Genomic DNA, 20,921 nt, shown 5'->3' on the forward strand with positions numbered 1-20,921 from the left:
GACCCCAAAGTATAGTCCAGTAAAGTGCCCCGCATTGCTGGTATTGGTTATGATGCATATGAACAGTAAAAGTTAATCACCAACGCGGTTGATTGACATTCACCTCAACTGAGGCATTTGTATGCAATAAAATCGTTCATCGAAAAACAAACAGTAAATACAAGGGCAAATTTAGCTAACTCAAAGTTGATCCATAACTTTCAACATAAATGCTAATCAACTCGATTCCACGTATTTTCCTTTCGTGAGTAAACATTTGAGCAGTGATTCTCTCGCAGTACCCGCGATAACGTTACACCTCACACCCGGGTTAATAATAGTAATTACTTTTATTATTACGGTCGATGTGACCGTCAAGTGGGATTCCACTTCGGATGTCAGTGCCGCGAGCTGCGATTGTGTCACAGTGTGTTCGCGACACTTCCCAATGGCACTTCAGGTGTCGGGTGTTGCTTCCCGATGGGTGGGTGTGTGTGTGTTATGTTTATGTTGCCAGTCCAAGTGAGTGTCAGCCCATCAGGCAGACGGACAGGTAACGTGATATGAAGCATCGAAATGCAAGCGAAACGGGGAAAAAGTTCCCGAGTGCACCCGCCGGTTACCGAGTTACTTCTAGACTCAGGGAAGCGAACATCACAAGCACCGTCGCAGCATCACCGACAGGCGAAAAAGACTTCATAATCTATGCCATCCATCGCAGCAGTATGCCGTAAACTTTCAGGTGTGGGAGCCCCTTTATGACAATTTGGATGGCGTACGATTCACTGTGAGAGGCATGCAACTTTATGTATACTTATATAATAGGTACATACGGAAAAGCACATCCGATAATGGCACTTGGGACTGGCAGTTTTATCGCCGTGGTGCGAAAGTTTTCGCTCTTCGCCTAGTTTTTCCCGTGGATGGGCACCAGTACCGAGTAGGAACTGCCGGGTGTTCTAATGGATGTTAAGATTTTTAGTAAGTTGCTCTCTCGATACCGGGATGATGAGCAGTAAATCGGATACTTTCAGGATAGACGCTTAGTATGTATGCGGTGTGAAACTTTGTTGATTGTGGAAGTTTGTTGGCGCAGTTTTACGGTGATACTGTCGGAACGGAGCTCCGCTACCAGGGCTTGAACGGGTTCCAATTAGTGGTTTTCGTTCACTGGTTCAAATGGTAGAACAATCTCAGCACACTTTACGACTTGGATACTACCTTCTGTAATCGTTGTCGAAGTTGACGTCGTATGCTTTTAATAAGTATTAAAATTTCAATATTTACCATAGGATAGTGATAGTAATAATGACGTTACAACGTGTAGTCATCCTAAACTTAGCTTAATTATTTATCCATACCAATTAAATGTTGAACACGAGTATTTGAAGACATTACTTCAATACTGTTACGAGAAAATTAAGCGGTAACTCATTTTAAAATTAAGCAAACGCAGTTGAAGAATGAACAAACAGGAAGCTCAAAATATACACTCAAGTCTCTTTACATGCAATTTTCTTATGCGGTGCGTATTCCCCGAATAAAAAAAACTTGAGTGTATATCAAAACACATTAGGAGGATCCTTTACCCTCGAGGACTGAGATTAGGAAAATTTGCTTTTTTTCCTTTTGTTCAATGATGCTATGGTTTCTAAGTATTTGAAAGATTGACATCGTTTAAAACGTCGTCAACTGCATTTACTCGAGATATACAAACAGTGCTAAGATTTTTTGAAAGAATAACTTGTAGTATTTCTTATATGAAGGTTGGATAAAGACAAATTACTTCAGGAAGTTGTTAGATAATTGAGTTAAATTATTCTTACATGTCCGCATCGCATATTGAACGTCAGTAAATAATCAATTCTGTTTACATATTATTTTTATGAAGTACGAACAATTTGAAATTAGCCATCAATACAAATCAAAACTTATCTCCAACATTTAAAGATTGTCTCAGGAAGTGTGGACGCATTTTGATTTCGCTGTGAATAATTCACAAGTGCTAGATATTCAAATTTTATTCGATATACTGATAATATTAGACTACAACAACAGAATATTATTCTCAACATTTGCTACTTAGTCATTGTAGACTAGCTCGCGCACCTTCTTGCGAACGTTCCTCATTAAATTCCGTACAGACTTCTTGGCGACAAGTTTTGACAATTTTTTTCCAATCTTTTTCGAACTGTTGAATGGTTTCGGCTGCCGAGACATGTTTCCTAAGATGTGCCTTCGTTAATGCCCAAAATTCCTCAATTGGTCCAAGTTGTGGGCAATTTGGTGGATTCATGTATTTTGGGACGAAAGTGACATTTTTGGTAGTATACCATTCTACCGTTGATTTCGAGTAGTGGCAAGAAGCAAGATCTCGCCAGAAGACAACAAGATCCTTGTGGCTTCGTATCATGGGTAGAAGTCGTTTTTGTAAACATTCCTTTATGCAAGGATGGCTTTTATCGTATCAAAGAACGTTCGCTGGCAACTCTTCAACGATTGAATCAGCGCCATCAAAGAGAGTTGGAAATCATCGCAACAACAAAAAACCCACATGGCTCATTTAACATAGAATCGACACCAGTGCGAGAGCGAATTTCTCTCGATGACATTTCTGAGAATCAAAGGTTGGCACGCCGCTGTGGGGATCTTCTCTGAAGCAACAAACGGTCACTTATTCTCGTTTTGCGATCCGATTCTATACAGGCAGTTGATAATTGCGATTGAATCATTTCACTATTGTCGCTTATTTTAACTATGTGCATATAATCTTTGTATAAGTTGTGTCTATGAAAATGTCTGTGAATGCTCCACACAAGGGTTTTGAAATATTGCAACCTAGTATGAGAATCATCAAGTTGAATCATCGACTCGATTTTCTGCGATAATTGTCAACTTTCGATTCTCTCTTGGGAAATTCCACACAGCAACGATCATTATCAGACTGTAATTTTTTTTAAGGGCCTAGAAATACTCAGAGTATGAAGTGGAGCGAAGGAATGTAGAAAAATTCTCTCGCGGTTCATGCATTGAGAGATTCGAGTTCTTGTAGCATCTTCTACCGGATTGAAAATGTTGTATACAATATAGATAGCAATATAGCAGCTTCTGTGAAATTTTCGGCAATCACCAACACTGCCTTTATGTATATTTCGCTGTTCATTGAAGCAGTGGTGATGAAGGGTTTCGAAATCTTACCGCAGCTACAAATTGCTTGCCAGACCATAGCTTTCTTACCAAATTTTTCGACTTCAATCGATGTCTCGGACTGGTTTAACACTTGCCCATCTCGCACCGTATAATATTGTGGTCCCGGCAAGGATTTGTAATCGAATTTCACGTAGGTTTCGTCGTCCAAGATTATGCAGTTCAAATTTCCAGCAAGAATCGTATTGTACAGCTTTCGAGCCCTCGCACAGTGGTTCGAATCAATAAAAACGTGGACATAAATCAGTAGCTGCCAAACCGTTCTTTTAATGCATATAGTTGCTTAGAAAAAATTATTTACAAATATATACCGCGTAATTTGATCCTATCATTAATTGTTCATGGCCTACTTTGACAAAAAATGTAACCATAACTTTTTTTTTCTGAAGAGATAGAAATTTTTTTTCTTCTACAAAGTTTTAGAACTATTATAAATAATTTACTTTGTCAAATTTACCAAAAGTCTAGGTCGCACCGTTTCGGATATACAAAGCGTTTTTATGGCAACCCCCTTAAAATCAGTTTTTTATTCATAAATTGTTTCGAGTTATTTTGTTATGCATACTTTGTTTGGAATAATTGTAGAATTTATAAAATCGCATATTTTTGTTGAAGATAGTGCATAGATTTGTTCTTTCCTGGCAAAGTTATGCAACATTTTACCTTTTTTTACCTAGGATAAAACCTTGCACCGAAGCGAAATATGCATCTTTATGCAGCTGATTTTTACAAAATTTGTAGGAAAAGATGTGCCCAACATCATAAAAAAAATCTAAGTGGAACTCGGTGGAACTTTTTTTTAGGTCTTTTCAAAGTTAGTTTTAATTACTGAATTATGGCAACCCCCTTAAAACTAGTTTTCTAGTCATAACTTGTTTCGTGTTATTTTTTTATGCATACTTCGTTTGGAATAATTGTAGAAAATATAGAATTTCATAATTTTGTAGAAGCTAATGCATAAGTTTATTCTTTTCTGGAAAATTTATGCATAATTTTACCTTTTTTTACCTAGGAAACCTTGTGCCGAAGCGAAATATGCAACTTAATGCAGCAAACTTTAATAATACTTATAGGAGAACATGTACCTTATCCAATTTATTTTCCAATGAGTATATCTTGAAAATCCTTCGTGTGACTCATTTTCACTATGGTCATGCTGAAACCATGAATGGTAAAAAAACAGAGGGCGTCACGCATCTGCTATTTTTGTAACTCACTTTTGCAGTGAGCGTCGCCCGATCAACATCTCGTCTTAAAAATCGTGTTGCTTCGCGATAACTCAAATTATTTACACGTTTAAACATGAAATCTCTTCGTAAAGGTTTGTACTTTAACAATACTTTATCATATTTTGTCTAGAAAACATTTTTCTATTTTTTAAATATGTGTTGAAGTTTTGATAATTTTTCGGATTTTCAATAATTAAAACTAAATTTGAAAAGGCCTAAAATTGCATCTAGTTCCACTTAGATTTATTCTAATATTGTCAATTGTAAAAAGTAAAAAAATAAAAATCGCAACAATTTTGAACTTGTTTATGCGTGTTTACGCGCGTCCAGACTGGTAGTCGGAAATAGTATAGAAATATCTTTCATATATTTGCATACGTGCGTAGCATATATAGTAATAATCCATGGGGTATTTCACACAAAGCCTTTTTTCAACAGCCTGTAAAATATAACAAAGATACAAAAATTCGTCCAAGGCATGAATGTACGGTTTTTTCTTAGGTTTCAAATAAGCGATTCCATAAAACAACCTTTATAGTTTATTGAATGAAAAAAGTTAAAAATTAATCAACAAATAAAAAAAATCCAAACTTGGGCACGAGGAAAAACAGCCGTGAAAAAACGATGACAGATGTTTTTTGTAGACTCCTAGTAGCGTCTGACCCACTGATTTTGAATATTTATTACAAACCTATCAAAACTGGAAAGAAATTGTCACTGGAAGCAATTGATATGCTAGAACTTACAACAGAACAAGAAATTAGCGATACGGAAAACTCGGACGATAGCGTGACTGATACTGATTTATCGAATGCAATGCGACTAAGTGACATATTGTAATAATTTATTAGGTAACATTAACTACCTAGTTGATTGATTAGGTTGTAAAAAGTATTGGGAAAAGTTACTCATTTAAATGCTAACTTTGTAGTAGATACTTAGGTAATAGAGATAAATTCTACGCAGGTTAATCCAAAAAAACTGTTTTTAAAATAAAGCGAATATCTCAAAAAAATTTTTTTTACATTATTCATATCTTCAGCAAAAATACTTGAAATGTTTTTTTCTTTGAAATGAGATAGAAAAAAATATTTTTCGTCAAAAACAAAATTATTTTTTTTCGAAATCGGTACTACCCCCTTAACAAAAATTAAGGTGCTTCTTTCAAAAGAAGCGTTATATAATTTTGTAAAACTTCTTCGAAGACACGTTAGCTCTTAAGAATCAGTGAAAGTCTGTACAGACTTGTGACCGTCTTTTTCCAGTTTTGGACCACTGTGCGCCCTCTGTTTCTTAACCATTCATGGTTTCAGCATGGCCATAGTGAGAATGAGTCACACGAATATTACTCAAGATATTCTCATTGGAAAATAAATTGGATAAGGTACATGTTCTCCTATAAGTATTATTAAAGTTTGCTGCATTAAGTTGCATATTTCGCTTCGGCACAAGGTTTCCTAGGTAAAAAAAGGTGAAATTATGCATAAATTTTCCAGAAAAGAATAAACTTATGCATTAGCTTCTACAAAATTATGAAATTCTATATTTTCTACAATTATTCCAAACGAAGTATGCATAAAAAAATAACACGAAACAAGTTATGACTAGAAAACTAGTTTTAAGGGGGTAGCCATAATTCAGTAATTAAAACTAACTTTTAAAAAACCTAAAAAAAAGTTCCACCGAGTTCCACTTAGATTTTTTTTTATGATATTGGGCACATCTTTTCCTACAAATTTTGTAAAAATCAGCTGCATAAAGTTGCATATTTCGCTTCGGTGCAAGGTTTTATCCTAGGTAAAAAAAAGGTAAAATGTTGCATAACTTTGCCAGGAAAGAACAAACCTATGCACTATCTTCAACAAAAATATGCGACTTTATAAATTCTACAATTATTCCAAACAAAGTATGCATAACAAAATAACTCGAAACAATTTATGAATAAAAAACTGATTTTAAGGGGGTTGCCATAAAAACGCTTTGTATATCCGAAACGGTGCGACCTAGACTTTTGGTATATTTGACACAGTAAATTATTTTTAATAGTTCTAAAACTTTGTAGAAGAAAACAAATTTCTATCTCTTCAGAAAAAAAAGTTATGGTTACATTTTTTGTCAAAGTAGGCCATGAACAATTAATGATAGGATCAAATTACGCGGTATATATTTGTAAACAATTTCTTCAAAGCAACTATATTCATTAAAAGAACGGTTTGGCAGCTACTGATTTATGTCCACGTTTTTATTGATATGAACCACTGTGCCTCGGCCTGATCGATGCTTCTTGTTTCGGACTACGTTTTGGTTGTTTCTGCTTTTTATAAAGTCGAAGATTCAAACGTTCTTTAGTACAAAGAACATTTGACTTCGAAGTGCCCACTTTTTTGGCCACCTCCCGAACTGAAACCTCCTTCTTTTGCTCGAACGCCTTCAGTATACGTTTATCCAACTGAGGGTTAGCAGGACCTTTTTTCGACCCGTTTTCGGTTTATCCTCAAAGGCGTTATCCTCACCGAACTTCCTGATTGCATTTCGCACGGCTTGTTCATTTACTCCTTCCATTTTTTGCTATCTTTCTCAGTGACAGTCCGCGTTCTGTGCAACATTTGTACATAATTTTGCGAAATTGGTCTGCTGAAAGTCCACGCATTTCGAAACGAACTAATGGAAACGAATAAACAACTGCACAAGTGGTTAGAGAAGAGTGTTAAGCAACAGGACGTAGCCATAAAAATTGACAGATTCTGAAACATTGCGAAATGGCAGCGGTTTTTGGTTGCATCCATACTTTCTAAGGAGTCAAACTTGTAACAGAAAATATCGAAACTTTTTTTGCCACCCGGCTCATCGAGAGTCATTTTGCACATATGCGAGAGAGCAGGGAGAGAAATGTAATACGCAGAGCGAGACACGTGGCTATACTCGATCTACTGGACTCAGCCCTCAAAGCGCTGGAACAAAAAAACGTAAAAATATTTCTAAATTGGAGTCAAATCAAATTATACAAACAATTCTTTTTGTTTTAAAGAATCGAAGAAAATTATTTTGAAGAATATCACAGGATTGTATAAGACAACATGTTCGATATGAGCAAGGCAGCATTACACTTTAGGTATCCGGATGAAAACTTCAGCTTGTGAAAATTGTTTGAACGGTCTTTCACCCCACTCCTGAACTGCCCATATTCGCATATCAGTCCCATATCAATTTTCGCCAATTTTGAGTTCGCTTGAGGAATGAAATCTATCTTCAATATACTCTCAGAAATTGTAATCAAAGTTTAGGGTTTGTTAAATGAAATGTGAAAAAACTATCAATTCATGGCTGTCCCATATGCAAAGTACCCGCATATCAATCCCATTCAATGCAAATTTCAATAATTTCATTTGTTTCAATATTGGAATAGCAAAGGTGTATTACCGATATTTCATGTAATAATACCATGATTTGGAATTAGGTGACACAATACATCAAAAAAATGGGAAATAAAATTTTGATCGTCTTTTTCTCGACAAATGGGACAGATATGCAAGTATGGGCAGTGAACCGAAAGACGAATCCGGATGAAATTCAATAGCAGGCTATGGAACTATAGGGCTTACCTATAGTGTACTCATGTTCCATTTTGTTTTTGTACATTTTATCCCGTTACTCTCGAACTGGAAGCAGAGTTAGCATATTCACAGATTTTTCTGTAAAACTACAGATTTTTTGCCTATTTTTCCACACAAATTCTCTGTCACAGGAACACAGATTTTATCAGAACTCACAGATTCCTACCGATTTTTATAAACATTTCAAAAACAGTCTATTGGACTGACAGACCTTTCATCAGGGCCGGTGAAAGAGGTGAGTACGGTGGGTAGTACTACCCACCCGAAAATTCCAAAGGTGAGTAATTACCCACCTGAAATTTCTAACGAAAAATAATAGTAATATTAGTATCATTTATAACAATAAAAATAGCGGTTCAAATTGAACTGCCGAGTTTAGCACTAAGCAGTTCAATTTGAACTGCTCTGCACTGATGAGTCAAAGACGAAACGTAAAAATAATGAAAACGGTTATGTGCCCTAGCACAAAATTTGGCTAACCCCTAAATGAATAAAAATAGTTTTATTGTAACTGAGAATAATAAATAAAATCATAATTATAAAATGCTAGTACTCAAGGTAGAGCAAGGATGTAAAGATATAGAACAAAAAGGTGAGGCGTGACAATAGTCATTTGAGCAAGCAGGAAATCTTTTAGTGACTTAACTTTCACCTTCAACCAAAGGGGTCGAGTTTAAGCATCTCATTCATGCAAATCACTCGAGTCTCTGGCATGCCGGAAAGTACCGAAAAAGGTCTCTTACCATTTACTATACGAACCGGTAAAAGAAAATTTACCAGAAGTTGTCAGTTTCTACTTGCTGTCGCGTTATACACATTAAGTTATTCACTGTATGGATATTTTTCTCAATCTCTATAACAGATCGGCTGAAAAGTTCGTATCGTTTCTATGAGAGGGCGCCACTAGAATTAAATCCATACCATTTTCAGTTAGTACCAACCTTCAAAAGATACGTGTATAAATTTGACAGCTGTCTGATTATTAGTTGGTGAGATATTGCATTTTGAGTGAAGCTACTTTTGTTATTGTGAAAAAAATGGAAAAAAAAGAATTTCGTGTGTTGATGAAACACTACTTTTTGATGAAAAAAAGTGCCGCCGATACCAAAAAATGGCTTGATGAGTGTTATCCAGACTCTGCACCGGGCGAAGCAACAATTCGTAAGTGGTTTGCAAAATTTCGTACTGGTCATATGAGCACCGAAGACGATGAACGCAGTGGACGTCCAAAAGAGGCTGTTACCGATGAAAACGTGAAAAAAATCCACAAAATGATTTTCAATGACCGTAAAGTGAAGTTGATCGAGATAGCTGACACCCTAAAGATATCAAAGGAACGTGTTGGACATATTATTCACGAATATTTGGATATGAGAAAGCTTTGTGCAAAATGGGTGCCGCGTGAGCTCACAATCGATCAAAAACAACAACGAAAACCCATGCTGAAATTGAACGAATTGGGCTTCGAATTGCTTCCTCATCCACCGTATTCTCCAGATTTGGTCCCCAGTGACTTTTTCCTGTTCTCAGACCTCAAGAGAATGCTCGCTGGTAAAAAATTTAGAAGGAATGAAGAGGTAATCGCTGAAACTGAGGCCTATTTTGAGGCAAAGGACAAATCGTACTACGAAAATGGTATCGAAAAGTTGGAAGATCGCTATAATCGCTGTATCGCCTCTGATGGAAATTATGTTGAATAATAAAAACGAATTCTGGCAAAAAAATGTGTGTTTCTATTTAACGATACGAACTTTTCAGCCGAACTGTTACAGCTAGTTGAACATCAGAATGAAAGATTTGTTCGAACTATTGCTTATGCCCCCAGAGTCACAGCGTGCTGGCTGTTTAGCCTAGGTTGTAAGCGGTATTCAGTAGCGCTGCACTCACCGCTACCTGATAGAAACCCATCATGCTATTTTTACTTTTTCACTATTAGAGATAGTGAAGAATTTATTGTGTACGAGAATGCAGCCGCAAGTAGAAAGTAACAACTTCTGATAACTATTCTTTTGTCGGTTCGGATAGTAAGTGGTAGAAGACCTTTATCGGTACTTTCCGGCATACCAGAGACTCGAGTGATTTGCATTGATGAGATGCTTAAGATCAACTCCTCTTGCGAAAGTTAAGTTAGTAAAAGATTTCTGCTTACTAAAATCAACCTTGTCACGTCTCACCTTTCCATTCTTTATCTTCACATAAGATTCAAAATATAGAAGTAAAACCATATAGACAGTGGTTAGGTTTTGAACATCTACAACTCAACCACGAACAATGTCTAATTCTCCCTGTTTTTCAAACCGTTGTCATTCCTCTAAACGATATGACGGTTTCGTATACATAAGTTCACGGTTTCCATATGATTTCTGCTCTTCTATGAGTGCGCATTTGAGAAAATTACTCACAGAAAACAAAATTCAGTGTCGAACCGACTTGCACTCTGTGCGGTTCGATACTGTCGTAGAGAAGGTTGCTTCCACATCGTCCAAAAAGTCCAGGTGTTTTTAATTTGAGTGCGGGCAACACTTCTTAAACCATTGCTGGACTGGCCCGGTTTTTCCTTACAGGAAGCAATGTTTTATCAATAAACGGAATTCGTTATTTTTAAGTTTTCGTAAATCAAAAAGTAACATCACTTATATGTTGGTAAGCTCAGTGTTTGTGGTGCGATTGATGTGAAAACACTTGTATTCTGAACGATGATGATAGTTTAACATTACAAACGTCATCTCAGTCGGTCCCGGGACTTTTTTAACAATGTGCTATGCACATCAGCGGCTGGATTTGTTTTGTGCACCGTTCGATTCGCCCGGGTTTGCGGTTCAATGCATACGGCGCTGGTCTTTTAAACCAGTTGTCATATGTTCGAGCCCCGACGTGGAATGATTCATAGTGTCAGTAGGATCGTAGTACTAGCCATGAAATGATTTTGTATGCTATGAATCGGCTGCAAAGTCTGTTGAAACAGAAAAGCCAAAGTCCACAGAAGGAATGTAATGCCAAGACATTGCTTTCGATTCTTGCGAGACATCTTTCACCATCAACTCCAACCAACTAAACGATGAGGGTAACCAAAATTCTCAAAGAAATAATTTCGAAAATTTGCAAACACAAATAAGTTTATACGGAACCTAAAAAACTGCTGACTTAATATTCCAAACAAATATTGGCAGAAATTTTGTTGTTTGATATTGTATTTAACCCTTGAATATGCAATTTTGTTTTACAACAAAATATCTAAAACGCTTCAAGCTTCGAATTTACGCGTCTCATGCAAAGTTATATCTAAACAAAATATATTTAAAAATCGACTAAATAATACTTCAAAATAGTGGGTCGTTCTCCCTGGTACGAAAAATTACCCACCTGGGCTTAACATGTTTCACCGGCTCTGCTTTTCATTTGAATCTAAAATTTTAAAAATCGTTCCTATCATTCCATTATATACACACACATACACATTCACAGACTTTTTCTGTACTCGACTCGAAAATGTATACCGTTTAATGAAAGGTTTTCACTTCCAACGTGACTTCATTGAAGGTGTTTCGAGAACGACTTTGAGATTGTAAGCAGTATTTTATGATTTTTATAGACCACTGAAGACTAAACTAATTAATTAATTGCTTGCAAAAGAATGCTCATTCGTTTGAAGAATGCTCTTCGACGGCAACATCAACATTATCGTGATTCTACTATGAAATCCATAGTTAAAAATTTACAAAATGAAAATGGATATAGCTTAACTCTTTTACGAATTGACAATTTCGCTGAAAAAGTTGAACGAATTAAATCATATCATTTTTCAAGAAACATCCAAAAAGGAAATCAAATACTTACAAACGCTCAGACTTGTTCACTAGCTCGAGAGTTTCTATAATTTCAATTTGGTCGTTTTTAGTCCCATATTTCAACACAAGCATCGTTACAAGATGATATTACTGGTTTCGAATGGAGCGTGTTTGGTTGGGAAACAGTATCAGTTTCGATTGGTCTAATGTCATCATTCGGTAGAAGCTCATGTTTAGGAGTGCTAATCAAAGCGTGGATTTGATTACTCGGAACTTAAATATTCCAAAAATGCTCAAAATTTACAAGTGAAACCGTATCAAGTTGACAGAACACTCTTCCGAAATGTTTAAGTTATCATAAGAAGCAAACCAACAGGACAATCTGTTCGCTATTTTGAGAAAATTCTAAGCATTTGACGTTCTCTTCCAACGAGCTATGTAAAAAAACGCGTTTTAAATCATGTCTGAAAGGTATCAAGCAATTCTCAATGGTAGTGGAGACGACACTGTTCAGTAGCCAAAGCTTTTTAAACGCAATGTTTAACAAACTATAAGGGATAATAATAAAAACAAGGAATGCTTTCATTGCTTTTGAAATATTTACTGTTATGCTAAAGCATTCAAGCAAAACCCCTGTACTTAGTTTGACTCGTCAACTTTTAAATCAAAATGAAGCAGGCGATGGTATTACTTAATAATTTAAAAAAAAATCTTAGGCTAATTAACCCAGCTCAAGACTCACAGATAATTGGTGAGAAAAAACAACATTCCAAGTGGAACAAAGCACACCTAAACATAATTCAATAAACTTTTGGCAAAAAAATGTGTAGTTTGTGAAACAAAACGAGCGCCAACTTGCCTTCACTTCTAAAGTGGTGTTAAAAGTTTCGTAAGTAGCTCACCATGGCGATATAATAGCTTCAGGCCGTTACCTCGTTCGAAAGCTTTCGAACAATTTATTTTCGCTTTCCATCTACCAACCCCCCCCCCCCCCCCCTTCCCTTGACCGACACCCCTTCTACAACCAGAAATTCCCAGTACCGCAATATTACTAACAGATGACTGACACCAGCAGGAAGAACATCATTAAAACCGATCCGCCATCCCGTTTTCTTCCCGGGTTTTCAGCAGCCGCGTCGGAGGAAAATGAGCTAAATCTTTTCAGCTTCTGCGAAGCGCAATGATTAATGGTCTACTTTAAAAATCTTTTTTCCTCCGTCTTTTCCATATATTTCCCAACAGAATCACTGGCTCTGCGCCTTACGACGGTTCGCATCCCGACCTACAAGTTTCGTGGCGAATCAGCACTGCTCGAGTGCCAGTACGAACTGAGCGGACAGCAGCAACGAACCGACCTGACGGAGATGGCTGCCGAGGAAGAACGCCTGTACTCCATCAAGTGGTACAAAGACAACGAAGAGTTCTACCGTTACGTACCCTCGGCGAATCACCCCATCAAGAACTATAAAATCGATGGCATCCGGGTGGATCCGAACAAATCCGACGGAACAAAGGTCCTACTAAAAAGCCTGTCACTGAAATCGTCCGGCGTTTATCAGTGCGAGATTTCCGCCGAGGCACCCAACTTCGACTCGGTTCTTGGTGAAGGCCGAATGGATGTGATATGTAAGCTTTGGATTCCCGCTGGTAGCACTTTGAATTGCATTCTAAAATGTCAAAAGTTTCACAGATGTTCCGAAAGATGGTCCCCACATCAATGGCAGCGAGCGAAGATCCTATCATATCGGTGAACGGATGGAACTGAACTGTACCTCCGGGCGTTCCTACCCGGCGTCGACCCTGCAATGGTACTTGAATGACCAGCTGGTCGTGAATCCTGGCTGCATTATCAACTATCCGCGACTGGTCAATCAACATGGGCTCATTGTCAGCTTCCTAGGGCTCAGTATGGTGGTTCAGCCGGAACACTACATCGACGGTCTGATGCGGATCAAATGTGTGGCAAGCCTTTCGCCGGTCCTGTGGCGGAACGGAAAGGAAAGCATCGTTCAGTGGGAGCAACCGGCGATCGATAACCGGGTGGCAATGCTGTTAGGTAAGTTTCGGGAGGAGCTCCCCACTCGTGAGGCGAGTCCGTGGTCCAGAGGATGCAACAACAAAAAAAGAACATTAATCCCCACTCGGGAGGGTAATGAATTTTACATTCACCGGGAGTGGTTCTGGGCTGCGAACGATTGTGTCGGGAACTGGAACCCAGTCCGCGGTGGTTCGATGGTTCAACGGAAATGAGGTTACTCGTGGTACGATTTGTGAAGATATATGAAGCTCGAAACTATTTTGTGGCAATCCTTGTCGAAACGCGTCGAATGTTTCGTGATTCGGTTGATTCAGAATATGGTAAGGGAAAAAAAGATTATTTCAATGTGGCGTAATTGGAATTGATTACAGAACTGGCTAAGGCATGACACAAAAACAACTTTTTTTTAAAATTCTATGTGATAACACCAATGAATGCAAACTTTCATTACGTTTCCCAGAAGACTTTAGAAATTTGAACCTCTGTGTCTTGGCTATGAGAAATTAATATTGTTTATATTGTACATGTTTAGTTTCCAAGAAAGAATCGAGTCAGTTTGTAAGTGAAACGTATTCCGTAATAATAGGGTGCAACATCGATCAAAACAAGAAAAAAACGGGTGGCGTCAAATCTGAAATATAGAATGCAAAATCAGAATTTACTATCCGCTATTATTCGAATAGATTTTGACCAGAGCCGAAACAAGTGGCCGAGCATTGTCATGACGAAAAATGACGCGCCCGAGCCAAGGTTTCTCTTTCATGTCCGCTTCCCTTTCATGTCCGCTTTGTATGAGTTAGTTGAGCTCACTGATCATTTGAAAATCAGTTCGTATTTCTCTCAAATCCTCGCTTACAAATTATTTTTTGCTACGAAATATTTGATTTATGTAAACGCTTATTAAGTAAATTACAAATAACGAAGACTTCTCCTAAAAACCTGGTTCAATGGTGGTGTTTATGATAATACGTAAATACCGGAAAACAATGTTTAAAGTCTTTGCGACATTGAAATTGGCGACTTCCGGTTAAAATGTTAGTAATTTCGGAACGAATTTGTCGAGAAGATACTTGAAAATGGTTTTTGAGGATACTTGAAAAAGGCAACGATAGCGACTTCCAGAAGACAGAGGACTGCAGACAGGAGACAGAAGACAGAAGACAGAAGACAGAAAACAGATGACAGAAGACAGAAGACAGAAGACGGAAGACAGAAGACAGAAGACAGAAGACAGAAGACAGAAGACAGAAGACAGAAGACAGAAGACAGAAGACAGAAGACAGAAGACAGAAGACAGAAGACAGAAGACAGAAGACAGAAGACAGAAGAAATGTCAAAATTTACTTGACTAGCATAATTTCAAAAAAATAAACTGTAGACTTAAATTTAGACGGAAAATGCCAAAATGAAAAAATGACAAACATGACAAACATGACAAACACGACAAACATGACAAACATGACAAACATGACAAACATGACAAACATGTCAAAAATGACAAAAATACTACTAAAATTACTAAAATTACTAAAATTACCAAAACTACTAAAATTACTAAAATTACTAATACTACTAAAATTACTAAAATTACTAAAATTACTAAAATTACTAAAATCACTAAAATTATTAAAATTACTAAAATTACTAATATTACTAAAATTACTAAAATTACTAAAATTACTAAAATTACTAAAATTACTAAAATTACTAAAATTACTAAAATTACTAAAATTACTAAAATTACTAAAATTACTAAAATTACTAAAATTACTAAAATTACTAAAATTACTAAAATTACTAAAATTACTAAAATTACTAAAATTACTAAAATTACTAAAATTACTAAAATTACTAAAATTACTAAAATTACTAAAATTACTAAAATTACTAAAATTACTAAAATTACTAAAATTACTAAAATTACTAAAATTACTAAAATTACTAAAATTACTAAAATTACTAAAATTACTAAAATTACTAAAATTACTAAAATTACTAAAATTACTAAAATTACTAAAATTACTAAAATTACTAAAATTACTAAAATTACTAAAATTACTAAAATTACTAAAATTACTAAAATTACTAAAATTACTAAAACTACTAAAATTACTAAAATTACTAAAATTACTAAAATTACTAAAATTACTAAAATTACTAAAATTACTAAAATTACTAAAATTACTAAAATTACTAAAATTACTAAAATTACTAAAATTACTAAAATTACTTAAATTACTAAAATTACTAAAATTACTAAAATTACTAAAATTACTAAAATTACTAAAATTACTAAAATTACTAAAATTACTAAAATTACTAAAATTACTAAAATTACTAAAATTACTAAAATTACTAAAATTACTAAAATTACTAAAATTACTAAAATTACTAAAATTACTAAAATTACTAAAATTACTAAAATTACTAAAATTACTAAAATTACTAAAATTACTAAAATTACTAAAATTACTACAATTACTAAAATTACTAAAATTACTAAAATTACTAAAATTACTAAAATTACTAAAATTACTAAAATTACTAAAATTACTAAAATTATAAAATTACTAAAATTACTAAAATTACTAAAATTACTAAAATTACTAAAATTACTAAAATTACCAAAATTACTAAAATTACTAAAATTACTAAAATTACTAAAATTACTAAAATTACTAAAATTACTAAAATTACTAAAATTACTAAAATTACTAAAATTACTAAAATTACTAAAATTACTAAAATTACTTAAATTACTAAAATTACTAAAATTACTAAAATTACTAAAATTACTAAAATTACTAAAATTACTAAAATTACTAAAATTACTAAAATTACTAAAATTACTAAAATTACTAAAATTACTAAAATTACTAAAATTACTAAAATTACTAAAATTACTAAAATTACTAAAATTACTAAAATTACTAAAATTACTAAAATTACTAAAATTACTAAAATTACTAAAATTACTAAAATTACTAAAATTACTAAAATTACTAAAATTACTAAAATTACTAAAATTACTAAAATTACTAAAATTACTAAAATTACTAAAATTACTAAAATTACTAAAATTACTAAAATTACTACAATTACTAAAATTACTAAAATTACTAAAATTACTAAAATTACTAAAATTACTAAAATTACTAAAATTACTAAAATTATAAAATTACTAAAATTACTAAAATTACTAAAATTACTAAAATTACTAAAATTACTAAAATTACCAAAATTACTAAAATTACTAAAATTACTAAAATTACTAAAATTACTAAAATTACTAAAATTACTAAAATTACTAAAATTGCTAAAATTACTAAAATGATTAAAATGACAAAAGAAATCAAAAATAAACAAAATAACAGAAATAAAATTACAAAAATGACAAAACGAATCAAATTACAATTTTTTAATCAGCACAAATCTTTTTCTTTCAATGTATAATTTTAAGAAAATCCTAAGCTAAGCTAGACTTTTTCGGACACAAATGCTGACATGTGAAAAGTATATCCGCCCTTTTTAAAATCGAGTTTGGCTGACCACCCGTTCGAAGCAAATGGTTTGCCATGCTGACGACGTGTACTATGTTTCATCCAATTTGTAGTATGTTAGGTATGATGATTTATTACTTATTTCGGGATGTGCATGAAAATGTTCTCAAATCTTCAGCTTAGACATCTACGTCTCTATCAGGTTTGAAAATTGGTTTGGCGATTTTTGAAAAGTATCTTTAAATCGGAAATCAGGAAGTACTTCAAACATCAATTTAGTATAAATTAAAAGAATTCTTGTGAGGAAAGCACTTTAGAAATTACTTTTATAGTGCTGGTTACCAAAACTAAGTATAAAATATCTTCCAAACAAAAACTTTAGACACCGACTTGTCGAAACCTACCCAATAAAATATCCATGTATCGAGATTTTCAATTTATATAGTGTATATAAATGGCATGGCAACGATTTCAAAGATCAATTTCAGCCACCTACTTATCAAATCCGTTCCAAAGACACTAACATTGAAGGCAATTTGAACGCATTATTAACTAAAATTACATCAGACGACGTTTTCTACTCATCAATCAATCGAGAAAAAAATGTCAGCATGATGCATTCGAGAAGGTCAAGTCCCACAACCAGCGTGTAGTGTCAAGACTTCACTTTGTTATCGGGACTGAGCTACATCGCCAACAGCTAGTTCATAAATCCGTTTTTCCCATAACTTGTCCCGTGATACCATTGTTAGACATTATACCATTTTTTCTTTCTTTTCCACACTCGTTCACAGTGAAAAGCAGCTCCTGCCAGTGGCTGTCCAGTGCCGGATTGGTAGCTCTGTGTTCGGTCCTGTCGTACATCACCAGAATTAGCTGTCGATATAGATGCCGCAGTGCATATCGGAGAGGATAGGTGAAACGATGCACTTCCATCAGAACCCGGGAATGCAGAATGCGGTTAACGTTGAACTTCCTTTTTCTCTCATTAAGCAAAGGGTTCTACGTTCCGTCAAAAGTTTAGGAAACTTAATCAAAACTATGGTATTCCATAGGTAGAATACGTAACAGAGCGGCTAATCAAAGGAGGCGAGTGAGTGGACAAAAAATGAAAAAAAGTATGTAAAATGGAAGGGTGATGAATTATACGTAAGTATTTGCAGAAACTAGACCGAGCTAGTTGTTCGGGCATTGTCCGAGTTGAGCTGTTTGTTTTATTTAAAAAAACTTGTAGTTATTTGTTTGCAGTGTGTACAAACAAAACGAATGTTGTATATAAAAAGAAGCATATCGTAGATCGAGTTCGTCAGTGTGAATATGAAGTTGTTAATTTTGTATATAGCTGTTAGCTGGAAATAGTTTCTAGAATAAAAATTTCGCTTGAATCTACTAAGCTTCAAGATAGCATATGAATAATCCGAAACCTCCTCGAAACGTGCTATCGAACTCGAAGAAAAAGCTTACGGTAAGTACAGAGTACACGTCCCAGAGTGCTATCTAGTGACAAAATGGCAGTTTGATTTCGTAATTTTTTAAGGAATACCCAATCATGTCTGTTAGTAGGAAACAAAATAAAAAATGCATCTTCTAAGTTCCTCAAAACAGAAAGTTTTATACGCAAGGAAAAACAAAACAATGACAAAACAAACACTAATTTTATTCCAAAAAATGGGTTACATACTTCATTTTCCGTCTATTAGAATCAATATATTTTTTTCAATTTTAGGGCAGTATATGAATTACAAAATAATTTTTTTTTTCAATTTTGAGCTCATAAAAGAATAGAACTGATGTTTACTTCCTTCGCCTTAAACGAAATTTATTTTGGTAAGAGTACCGATCGGATAGATGCGAGTTTAGACCCACAGTCGGGTTAGATAAAATTCCCCATCCACTATTATTGAAATAGTTTTTAATCGGAACCGCATCAACCATGTAACCGACCGTTGTCGTGAGCCAAGTTTACGATCTCGTGGTCTCATACAGTCAAAGTAAAGCATAATCTTAGTATACCATTCGTTTTGTGAAATTTGACCATTCTGTTTCAATAGACTTTGCATAGCGTACAGAATCATTGCATAAGTGGTGCTGCGATCATACTAATACTGAGAATCCTTCCTGACCGGGGCTCGAACATACAACAACTAGCTTGTAAGATCAGTGTTGCCGTTTTATGCCTTTCTCTATAGAAAGGAAATAGTATTGCTAAAAACCCCGACTTCCAAACGGAACCTCGGAGACCAATAATGTTATATACCATTTGGACACAACTTGACGAGATCGGAAATTGTCTGTGTGTGTATGCGCGTGCACTTTTCAAAGATTTTTTACGCGTTGTTTTTACACTGCACAATTTCCTCAGAGGTAGCTGAGCCGATTTCAACTCGCTTAAGCTAGTTTGAAAGCTATTGTAGAATTGTGCATCCAGTTCGAAGATCAAATGCCTATGATTTCGGGTCCCAGAAATATATTGTTATAAGCAGAGATGGCATTTCGCTAGAGTGATACACCAGGGCGTAGGTTTCAATTATACACTGCGGATACATTTGCTGCGCTCCACACAAAGAGGAAAGCGCACTTCTTCTCAGTGTCCAGACAGACAGACTTTGAGTGCGTGCTTGTGTTGAAAGAAGCTGGTGCGAGAGAATAACATTCTCTTCGCACGAATAGCTCTCACGTGCTCTCGCCTAAATACACCCAAGTGATCACTGGCGCGTGATGGTGAGCGAACACTTCTGTGAACTTCAATTAATAGAGAAGATCTACTCTCCGTGCTATGAAAAATTTGCAATGAAAACCGAAAATTTAACGATAAATTGTTTTATTTTGCTGATTTTGCGTGCCCCATGCTTCTTCTACGCAAACCATATAGCAGAGTGCTCACCGGCGTGTACACCTCTGTGAAATTATCTGCATCCTCCTCAGAGAATTTATTAGCTCTGCTCCAGTACTTTGGTGCGATTCAGTGGAGGAGGTAAAAGGAAATAAACAAACGCACTCATGATGCGTGCACACTTCATACAACAGTGGTGTATACATGTGAAAGAGAAGAGCTCTCGTTGAAGTTGTCAGTGCGAGGGGAGAAATTTTGCTTGCTCTTCGTCACACAGAGAAGATGGACATCTCTGGCTATAAGTGGCGTAACCGACAAAACGCGTTGTTTTCTTACTGCCTAATTTTGTCTTTGCTGACTGAACTGATTTCAACAAGCCTAGACTCAATTGAAAGCTACTATTGAGCCATTGATAAGGTTCGAAAATCAAATGGTTTTCTCTTCTAGTTCCGAAGATATAATGTCATAAGTGACGTAACCGTCAAAACGCGTTGTTTTATTTTACTGCTCAATTTCTGCAGAGCCGATTTCTATCAGTCTAGGGCTCGTTTGAAAGCTACTATTGAATTTTGGATGATGTTTGAAAATCAATGGTTGTCTCTTCCGGTCTGAAGATATAGTAATATAAGTGACGTAACCGTCTAAATGCAAATGTTTCATTGACTGAACTTTCTCGAAGGACTCAACGAATTTCGGTAAACTTTTTTGAAAGCTAACAATGTCAATCAAATTT

At 35.1% G+C, this 20,921-nt stretch overlaps 1 protein-coding gene across 9 annotated transcripts in view; it reads left to right on the forward strand.

Moving 5' to 3' along the window:
- LOC131427476 (uncharacterized) overlaps nucleotides 1-18,727 on the forward strand; it is a 51,325-nt gene extending 32,598 nt beyond the window's left edge. For all 9 annotated transcript variants that reach the window (XM_058590697.1, XM_058590698.1, XM_058590701.1 and 6 more), the window contains exons 3-5: nucleotides 13,060-13,443; nucleotides 13,508-13,873; nucleotides 18,150-18,727. In XM_058590697.1, the coding sequence (XP_058446680.1) occupies nucleotides 13,060-13,443; nucleotides 13,508-13,873; nucleotides 18,150-18,271 (872 nt within the window). In that variant the 3' untranslated portion in view covers nucleotides 18,272-18,727. The remainder of the gene's footprint in view (nucleotides 1-13,059; nucleotides 13,444-13,507; nucleotides 13,874-18,149) is intronic.
- The last annotated feature ends 2,194 nt before the right edge of the window (nucleotides 18,728-20,921 follow it).

This window comes from Malaya genurostris, chromosome 2 (assembly GCF_030247185.1).
Source record: "Malaya genurostris strain Urasoe2022 chromosome 2, Malgen_1.1, whole genome shotgun sequence".
Taxonomy (NCBI): Eukaryota; Metazoa; Arthropoda; class Insecta; order Diptera; family Culicidae; genus Malaya; species Malaya genurostris.